This window comes from Drosophila guanche, unplaced genomic scaffold (genome assembly GCF_900245975.1).
Source record: "Drosophila guanche unplaced genomic scaffold, DGUA_6, whole genome shotgun sequence".
NCBI lineage: Eukaryota > Metazoa > Arthropoda > Insecta > Diptera > Drosophilidae > Drosophila > Drosophila guanche.
The window spans coordinates 6,614,624-6,624,925 of record NW_022995749.1 but is presented as its reverse complement, the minus strand read 5'-3'; the positions used below and the strand labels follow the sequence as shown (position 1 = coordinate 6,624,925).

The 10,302-nt window shown below is 43.9% G+C and overlaps 1 protein-coding gene across 2 annotated transcripts; it reads left to right on the top strand.

The window, feature by feature from the left end:
* Positions 1-5,139: 5,139 nt before the first annotated feature.
* LOC117585663 (glycogen [starch] synthase) lies at positions 5,140-10,119 on the top strand. Of its 2 annotated transcripts, none has more exons than XM_034275260.1 (5): positions 5,140-5,289; positions 7,795-8,768; positions 8,834-9,701; positions 9,772-9,907; positions 9,983-10,119. In XM_034275260.1, exons 2-5 carry the CDS (start codon positions 7,795-7,797, stop codon positions 10,072-10,074), a joined length of 2,070 nt encoding a protein of 689 aa, XP_034131151.1. In that variant the 5' UTR covers positions 5,140-5,289; the 3' UTR covers positions 10,075-10,119. The 2 variants fall into 2 exon arrangements, with proteins under 2 accessions (XP_034131151.1, XP_034131150.1); XM_034275259.1 differs by lacking the exon at positions 5,140-5,289 and adding an exon at positions 7,583-7,721.
* The last annotated feature ends 183 nt before the right edge of the window (positions 10,120-10,302 follow it).

Below are 10,302 nucleotides of genomic sequence, written 5' to 3'. Positions count from 1 at the left end.
TTTTCTCTTTATTTACGACATTTAACTTTATATTTATGTACTTTGATTTTCATTATGCGATGTGCTGCGGATTTGTGGCACGCTTAACCTGCCCCACAAAAGGGAACACGGATAAAGGGAAAAAGGGAATTCAGGCATAAGGCAGCAGTAGGAATATATTTCGGCCCGCGATGCTCATATAATTTGATTTTATTTGATTTGATTTCATTTTTTGTTGCGTGTTTTTATTTGCTTTCCGTTTTAGCGGGATTTGCACGTCTGAGGGGAAGTTGGATAAGAGGCGGAGGTGGTTATGTATGGGGCGTGACGGCTAAATTGGCGGCGCGATAAATGAATCTCGGCTCTCGTTTAAAGGTACTCCATTCTGGCTCCAGAAATTCCAGCATTTCTTAAATTAAATTGTGAAGTGACTCCATAGCTCTCTCACTCGCTCAACTCACTTTGCCAACCACTTTCTCTCTCTTGCAAAAAATACACAGCATAGGCATGTAATTTTTCGAGGTTTCAGCAACCTTAAACGAATTTAAAATGTGAAGGGAGTACAAAAACCAATGGCTGGAAGCTGGAAATACCCTGGGGCAGCAAAAAGAGCAACTGAATATAAAATTCCACAGAAATAAAGCTAAAAAAATTAAGATTTATGTGCGATCACAGAAGAGTAAGGGATTCGGATTCATTAGCGACTCGATTGCCTTCCCAGCTTCTCCAACTTTTGGTAATACCCTGCCCTAAGAGAGAGAGAGCACAATAGGCCGTGCTGGCATGTGGCTGTTAAGATATTTTCGTAATATTTTCTGCTGTTTTTCATAGGAGTAGCAGCTGAAGCTGCTCCTGTCTCTGCTGCTCGCTTGAATTAATTACGCAACTTAACTGGTTTTTCTGCCAAATCGCATTATAAAGTGGTTTTTGATGTTGCCCCTTGGGTGGCTCTGCCAGCTAGGATGCCTCCCATGAGAGCAAAGATCTGAGGGCATTTAAATTGGCCTACTAGGCGTATGCTTAATGGCACAAGCTAACTTCGTGTGGCATTCAAATGAATTATAATTTAATTGCTTTGGTAAATTATTAACGCAATTTAATGCTTTTATTGTGATTGGGAATACTTATAAATAATTTAAAATGAGTCGCGTTTGAATTTATTTATTAAATTTATTATATTTTACTTGAATTAGTTTTACTTTTTCAATTGTATGGATTTCTTTTTGGATAAGCGAATGTTTTAGAATAATAAATAGAATATAATAAATAAACTTAATAGTAGGAGGTGCCATGCAAAAGGGTTTCAACTTAAGTATTCTGGTAATATATGTTTCTCCATTCGTATTTTTGGTTTGGAAATTTGTTTTAGTGTCAGTTTCACTTAAAATAATAATATTTGGCAATGGAATAGATTACATGGCTTTGTTTTTATATTAAACATAGACTCTTTGAGTCCAACATTTATTTTAGTTTTAATATTTCGGTATCGATTTCTTTTATAGTGATTGAATGATTTATTTACGTTAAAGCTGTTAATATTTTTTTATTTATTTATACACGATTAGGACACGTATTTTTGTATTATTTAACAAGCAAACAGTTTTATTGTTATCTATTTATATTTCTCTCAAATATATGCACCGTTTCCAAGAGCTCTCCCAATGAATGATCACTGGCCAGTAGATCCGAATCCGCAGATAAGCGCGAGGACAACCGACTGCCACGAACTGCGAATGGTAAATGGCAGGTCTGCAACTTGTCTCGAGGATTGTCAGGACATAGTTGCCACTACATTCGCCACTTGTTTAAAAACGAACACCCAACGACAACACCAGCACTAACAGCAACAGCAACAGCAACAACAATAACTGAACGCACTTTGAATACGAGTTTTAGCCGGGGATGCGGGCACGCAACACACGCAGGATGCGGGGTCGGAGACAAAACGAAACCACACGCAACGTGCAACAGCCGCCGACTGAGGGGCCTTCATCTGCCACTGGTAGATGGCCGAACAGCCACACACACACACACAGAGAGAGAGAAAAGCACTCACACAGATACTCGGCATTTGGTGATAACAGACAATTTTTCGAAATTCGAATTCGTGTCGCCGTCAGCTGCTGCTGCCTCTGTCGCTGCCGATTCTGTTTGTGTACAAACAGTAGCAGAGCATCCTTTGTAAGCAAAAGCATCAGCAGCCAGCAGCCAGCAGCCAGTAGCCACCCACAACGGCAACCACATTTACCATGTTGCATGTACTACGGTATGGCGAGCCTCAAACGCATGCGCCACAATGTAGGCAACACTTTTCTTGCACGAGGTACTCGCAACAAGACTCAAGGGTGGCTTGCTTTAGGTGAAGGTACGCAAGAGGCAGAAGAAATTCCTGATCACTTTTGCCAGTAGTCGAAGTGCACTAACAATATTTATTTATGTTACAGAAAGAGCCTTTGGCCTTTGAAGAGTTGCAGTCTCTTCAAATATATATTTTCAATGTTCTTTGGCCCATATGGAGCTAATAAATGCCTAAAAAACACCAGAATATCGCAGACACACAACATGTAAATTCTGTCTCTCTCCATTTCATCCATTTCTTTACTCTCCTCTTATCTAATCTTTTAATCTATTCAGCTCCAATCACACCCTTACGTTTAGCGGGTAAACTGCAGTCGTAACTCGAACATTTCAGCTGCTACTTGTTTGTATGTGGCTTCTGCTGCTCCTGCTGCTGCCCCTGCTGTTGCTGTTGCTGTTTCCTCTTCACCTTCTTCCCCTCCTTCCTCTGCTATGCCTATTGCCTGCCATCAACGCAAGCTCGTCTCAGTGCTCAGAAGCTTCTTTCGTCTGTTATCTTTATTGTCCTGCAATATTTCGACAGAGGGTTTTGGGTGGAGGCTGATTATGGGGTTAGTGTGTGTGTCTTGCGGGGGGCCGTGACATAAATTAGTCACATTTGACTTGGACGTCCCTTAACCTTAAGTCGGTTAAGTTGAGTGTCTTCAGCTCGAGCTCGAGCTCCGGTCCGTGTGCAGTTCACGTGCCCGGCCATGGTCGCTAATGAATTATGACCAAGTTTTTAATTAAGCTCTTTATGGCGTGCCAAAAGTCGCTTCTACTCGATACTCACGCGTTTATTTTTGGCCATGTCCTTGACAGTTGTTGGGATGATACGAAAAGATACGTCTGCCTTAATATTGGATTGTGGCTCACTTTTTTTCGGGGCACATTTTTGTTTGCTGATATAAGAATTTACTTTTACAATAATTACATTCAAATTCTTCTATGAAGAAAATTTCTCTCTCCATTCAAAGATTTTCTGCACAAAATTGTGCACAATTGAAATTCGGTGACACATAAAAAGGAATGCCAACCAATTCCATCCTTGACCTCGCCAGCGGCACAAAAATATTTTTGTATTTTCACATATGGCCAACAGTTGCCACCGCTTTAGATAAGCGATTTGCTGCCATGGATGTCCTAGCTGTGTGCTAGTTCTGTCTGTGGCCATCAGCCATGAGCACAGAGGGAGACACTGGCCAAACGAGGCAGCACCAGCAGCAGATTTAATTCAGTTTTAGCAGATTTAAAAGAAATGTTTTTGTTTTATTTATGTATAAGTAGGAGACATTTATTTATGAGTTTCCATCTTGAAGGGTTTCAGCCCCGTTTAGGCAGTACTTAAAATAACCAAAAAGCAAAAGCAAATGACACTCGGAGCATATCTGTGCAGGAAATTGCAAAAACTAACTTAAAACTAAAAGCGAGAGACAAAGACAGAGAGAAAGATAGAGAGAGATGTAGCAAAGTGTAACAATGAAGAGGTGTCCGTGTGACCGCATGAGCTGTAGCCAAATATGCATCCACTCCCTGCCCGATCTTATCACAATAAACTTTAGCTGAATGATTTAATGCCAGTCAGCACCCGCCTGCTGCAAGAAGGCACCACAGACAGCATCCCACACACAGCATTATGGTTGTTGTGTCTCCCATTGTGTCTGTTATCAATTGATTTTTATCAAGGACACAAAGGAAGCGCCGCGCGTCAAAGCCATTCAAAGCAGCTACAAGCTAAACAAGATGAAAGTAAGAGACTGCCGATGGAAGAAAACAAGTGACGCGACATTGGGATACCCAGTAGCACGTCGTTTGGTACAGAGGAAGGGTCAAATAAATCGACCCTACAATTTTGAGCGCAGTAAAGACACAGAGTATGCAATCCAGAGGGTCAAGGCTACAACAGCTACACCTGCAGGCCCACCTGGTGACAGGCTGACGCGCTGATAAAAGGAGAGATTCCCTTTTAATGATGCAAGATGCACTGCAAGAAAATCACAATTAATCATGGTGCTACCTGAGACTGCTTGCTTTGCTGTGTATAAAAAGTAGCTCCAAAAAAATACTTCTCTAATATTGCAACATCTTCGATCAACCATTCACTCGTTTGACCCACTTTGCTGACTCCTACAACTCTCTCTCTCTCTCACTCTCTTTCTCCCCTTTCTTTTGCATACTTTTCAATTAATAAACATAAAAACGGAATGACAGTCAAAGAGTGTGAAAGGCAATTGCGTGTCCATCTTTGGGTTTTAATTGAGGCTAAGCCAGCGGACGAGCGCCACAAAGAACATTAAATTGTTTATGGAGCAAGGTTACGTTCAAGTTTTGTGTGAATTATTACTTTCAATGCAAAAATTGAATGGAATCGAGGGTTAGCTGTGACGTTTTAGGGGCAAATAATGAAGGAAAGTGGTTCAAGGTGAGTTTGAAATGTTGAGCACTTTAATTTCGAAATCCGCGCCAATGCTGTCTGACTGTGGAAAGCTGCCTGCTATAGTGAATAGTGGAATTTCTATACAAATTGTTTTTCGGTGATTTTGGAAAAGTTAATAGTAGCTTGACATTTATAAGATCATTATTTGTAAGATACATTGAATAAAGATAATCTTAAATAATTTTAAAATTTTAAATGTGTTTGTGCCAGCGCTGTGAGGTATTTCTTTGCTTTCCAAAAGCGCTCTCACCAAAAATTTCTTCCAAAACTCAAACTTGTAGCGCAAAAATGAGTCCGAGAGCGTTAAGCTCTCTAGCAACATAGAAGTAAAACTGCAAATGACGTATTCGTGGGGGTGGTACAGTGGGCTATTAATGTTTTTTTAAGCGGCCCCAAAATATACTGTGGGGCGGGCCAACAACGAAACAACACAGAATTACATCCGAATAACATCACAAAAGTAGTTGAATTAAATATCCAAAAATAACCGTATTCATTCCTCTTCAATCGTTCGTTTCGTGTGCTGTAGCTTTAAGGTGATTTTTTCTTAAATTAAATTAAATCAAATATATATAACAAATTACACAGCTGTGCGCGTGCCCCATCGTCAAATGGCTATACATAAACAAATTGTGTTATCAGCAGCATTGATTGCAATTGGCGCCACATGGACGCCACATTAATCTGAAAGCATATACCTACACAGTTATTATTTTAAATATTGCATTACCTGCTAAGCAAAAAGTGAGAAATCCGAAACATAAACAAACAGCGTTATAAAGCAGCGCTGCCGCTGTCGCAGCCAGCGCCTATCAATGCGCCGGGCCGCACCGGCCGCTACCTGATAAAACAGTAAAAATTACCACACTCTCTCGCTCTCTCCGGAATGCAGCCAACACCAACAACTACAGCAGTGACATTATCAAGTCAAACTTGTTGAACTGGTTAAAGAAAGGCAATAATTAAAGCAGCGGCAGCACGCAGAAACTAAACCAATTTTTAATTTTCTGCCCATAGCGGCGGCGTCAGCTGAGCAGCCGCAGCACTGCCACTGACCTTTATTTGACTTTTAGCTGCTTCTACCGACGACGCCTCCGTTCTGGCAATGAAAAAAAACAACAAGAATGGGAGAAAGACCAACTTCGGGTGTCGAGTCTTGTGATACCCTCACCTATGCTTCGTTCGTAACATAAAGTGGAAACATATTGATCTAAGTTTCAAGTAAACAGTTAACAGTTATGATAGACAAACATGTGTATGTGAACTGCATTGTGGTATATACCCTCTGCCAGGGTATCAGACAATTTCTTTCGGGCCTCTGCTGCGACACTTGAGGTCGGGTCTCTCTCTCTCTTCCTCTTCCTTTCCTGGCTGTTATTTTTGGAGTTTTGTCGCTGCAGGCAGCGGGGTGGAAAGAAAAGAAGACAACTAGGAGCCCGCGCGTGTGTGTACTGATGCAAGAACGAGACGTAGGGACAGTGCTCTAATTGAATAATTGAATAATTGAATAAAAATAAAAATGTAAGAAACTTGCCAAGAAAATTGAGAAAGATTTTATTGCTGAATGCTGCTGCAGGTTCTGCTATTTGCCATCATTCTCATTGTCGTGCTCTTTGCACTTTTACTTTTTGGCATACCTGCCTTCCTTCCTGCCTCTCTCATCTCTGCGTTAATTGCTTTTCCTCATACCCGCATATCCGTGTTTTCAAACAAAATCTGTGGTGAAAGCAAGATAATAGCTGTGTGAGGAGATAAACGAAGAGAATAAGAAGTATGTATGGATTTACATATGTACATACATATTACAATTGTACATAATTATGTAGCTTCTTCCTACAACATATTTCATACAGTGACAGCAGATAATAAGCAGTGTAATTAAAGAACTGAGTGATAAAATATATAAACTGTGTGATCCAGATAGTGTTGAGTCTTTGCGGAGTACAAAAGCTGGGATCACTTTGTGATTGTCATATTAACGATCGGTTGGGCCGATAATCAGACTCAAGATTAGCAAAAAAAAAGTAGTTTCAATGTTTCTTCGAGCATTTGTACATATGTACGTATGTATGCATATGTAGTTCATGCCGGTTTGCCTTGTTCAAGGTCATTCAAGAAAAGTGTCTCAATTATGTATAAATGAAACAAACAAAAATAGAAATACATCAGTTGAGATGAAACATTCTCCAGTAGTTTCCAAAATAGAAAGCTTATTCAAAAATAAAATATTGTGAAAATAATAGCGCAAAATTAGAGAATTTTTTGTTGCTTTTAAAATATTACAAAAAAAAGTATGAAAACCTTTTAAAACATAATATTTTCAATGGAAAATTGAAATCCATGCCTTTAAAGTGTGTGTTTGGCTCTGGAAATTGAAGGCGCCATCAGGCGTTTCGTTGCAACGAAAACGTGTGGCAATCTTATGGCTACAAGCAAGAAAAATTGGCAAACTCATGTTAGATTGTCCGATGATGCGGAGACCATTTCCTGCATCTAAAAATAGGGTGGCCAAAAATTTGTGAGTGTGTGTGCAGTCCAATGGCATAAGCAAACAAATGGCTGAACCATACGGCCGGTGAGTGTCAGGGACAGGGCTGGCGATGTCGCCAGCCAGGCCTTATCGTTGCTGGGCCGTGAAATGCAGCCTGACGATGATGCAACGGGCGATGACCAGGAGGAGCAGCATGAGCATGAGCATGGGAACGGGCACAGGCACAGCAGACACATCATACGGCAGAGATAAGGCGAACGAAGGCGCAGCTTGTAATGTGGGTCAAGCCGGTGGCTAAAATTAGTTGACACTATCAGTGCGCAACGAGTGGCTCAGCGGAGAGGTTTAGACGTTCCAGTTCTCTGTTGACGACCAGAACAGATTCGAACCGATCCGAGCAAGCATATCAGGAGCATTATGCGTCGACAGATGTCCTATCGGTTTGAAGATCAAGACGCCTCCCCATATGGTCTAAGGGTTATGCCAAACACTTGAACCCCCACCAATCCATGATCGAATCTAATTGTACCTTCAAATGACTCTTTTGCAGATGAATCGTCGCTTCTCGAGAGTGGAGTCCGGTGTGGACCTGAAGGATTACTTCGATCGTGGAGATATTGCATCGCGCGAGAACCGCTGGAACTTTGAGGTGGCATGGGAGGTGGCCAACAAGGTGGGTGGCATTTACACAGTCATCCGGTCCAAGGCGTATGTCTCCACCGAGGAGATGGGCGAGCAGCTGTGCATGATGGGACCCTACAAGGAGGTCTGCGCCCGCACAGAGATGGAGGAGATGGAATTCCCGCGCGGCAATCCCCTGCTCGATGCTGTCAACTCGATGCGCTCGCGCGGCTACAAGATCCACACGGGACGCTGGCTGGTGGACGGCAATCCGCAGCTCATTCTGTTCGACATTGGCTCCGCTGCGTGGAAGCTGGACCAGTTCAAGTCGGAGATGTGGGAGAAGTGCCACATTGGCATACCCCACTTGGATATCGAGACGAACGATGCCATTATTCTGGGCTTCATGATCGCCGAGTTTCTCGAGGAGTTTCGCAACTTTGCGGTCACATACTCCCAGAACCATGACCTAAATCCACCACGGATCGTCGCCCATTTCCATGAGTGGCAGGCCGGCGTGGGTCTGATTGTGTTGCGCACACGACTCGTGGAGATTGCCACCGTTTTCACCACCCATGCCACGCTGCTGGGTCGCTACTTGTGCGCTGGCAATACTGATTTCTACAACAACCTGGACAAGTTTGCCGTAGACGAGGAGGCGGGCAAGCGGCAGATCTATCATCGGTACTGTTTGGAGCGTGGCGCCACGCATTTGGCGCATGTCTTCACCACCGTCTCGGAAATCACGGGCTTCGAGGCGGAGCATCTGCTCAAGCGCAAGCCGGACATTATCACGCCCAACGGCCTAAATGTGAAGAAGTTTTCGGCCATACACGAGTTCCAGAACATGCATGCCGTCGCCAAGGAGAAGATCAACGAATTTGTGCGCGGTCATTTCTATGGGTGAGTAGCTGACAGCAGCTCCTCCTTGTTCATGGAAACACTCATTATTTTTGTGCTCCCTGCAGCCACATGGACTTTGATTTGGACAAGACAATGTATTTCTTCATTGCCGGTCGCTACGAGTTCGGCAACAAGGGCGCCGACATCTTCATTGAGGCACTGGCGCGTCTGAATGCGATGCTGAAGCACGAGCGTCCCGACACCACGGTGGTGGCGTTCCTCATCTTTCCCACCAAGACGAACAACTTCAATGTGGACTCGCTGCGTGGCCATGCGGTGATCAAGCAGCTGCGTGACACCATCAACAATGTGCAGCAGGCGGTGGGCAAGCGCATGTTCGACACCTGCCTGAAGGGCCATCTCCCCAACTCAGCCGATCTGCTGGAGAAGGATGATCTGGTGAAGATCAAGCGTTGCATGTACGCCATGCAGCGCGACTCTATGCCGCCGGTGACCACGCACAATGTCGCCGATGACTGGAACGATCCGGTGCTGGCCTCGATTCGTCGCTGTCATCTCTTCAATTCGGTGCACGATCGCGTTAAGATGGTCTTCCATCCAGAGTTCCTAACATCCACCAATCCCCTCTTTGGCATTGACTATGAGGAGTTTGTGCGCGGCTGCCACTTGGGCGTTTTCCCCTCCTACTACGAGCCCTGGGGCTACACACCCGCCGAGTGCACCGTCATGGGCATACCCAGTGTGACCACAAACCTGTCGGGCTTTGGCTGCTTCATGCAGGAGCACATCAGTGATCCCAAGTCGTATGGCATCTACATTGTCGATCGTCGCTACATCGGACTCGAGGACAGCATCCAGCAGTTGTCCACATTCATGATGGAATTCTCGCGTCTGAATCGCCGCCAGCGCATCATTCAGCGCAATCGCACGGAGCGTCTCAGTGATTTGCTTGACTGGCGCACCCTGGGCATTGTACGCATCGCACTTCAATCTCTAGTTTCCATCTCATGATTCCCCATGTTTTCGTTTTCGCATTTTGCAGTATTACAGACAGGCCAGGGTCAAGGCCTTGCAGGCCGTCTATCCGGACTATGTGGACGAGTCGGCGATCTATGGCTCGCGCAGTAATCTGGTATTCTCGCGCCCACACAGTGAACCGCCCAGCCCCACCTCATCGCGTATGTCCAAATAAAGCAGAGCAAAGCACCGTCCAATGTATGAATTTTCACTTTTGTTCTTGTCCTTCCTCACAGGTCACACCACACCAGCGCCATCTGTGCATGGCTCCGACGATGAGGACTCCGTGGACGAAGAGACCGAACTCAAGGAATTGGGCATCAAGTAGAAGAACTTTTTGTGGACCTTCAAATTAGTGACGAACAAACCAACATACGCGCAATATTACCATAAGTTCTAGTAATTTCGTTTCATCAATTGTTCCGACAAATTACGTAGGGGGATTAGCGTCCTCCCATCCCTTTTTAACCATACAAAAAAGAAACAACTACCTTTATATGCAAATCAAAGTGCAAACATTGCAAAATGCAAAAACGGAATGTCTTTAAATCAGAAA

Bases quoted from the DNA above. Each gene is read 5' to 3' on its own strand.
- LOC117585663 (XM_034275259.1), top strand. From the start codon at position 7,662: ATGCGTCGACAGATGTCCTATCGGTTTGAAGATCAAGACGCCTCCCCA. The intron at 7,722-7,794 runs GTTATGCCAAAC...ACTCTTTTGCAG, and splicing joins CCTCCCCATATGGTCTAAGG to ATGAATCGTCGCTTCTCGAG. The intron at 9,908-9,982 runs GTATGTCCAAAT...CCTTCCTCACAG, and splicing joins GCCCAGCCCCACCTCATCGC to GTCACACCACACCAGCGCCA.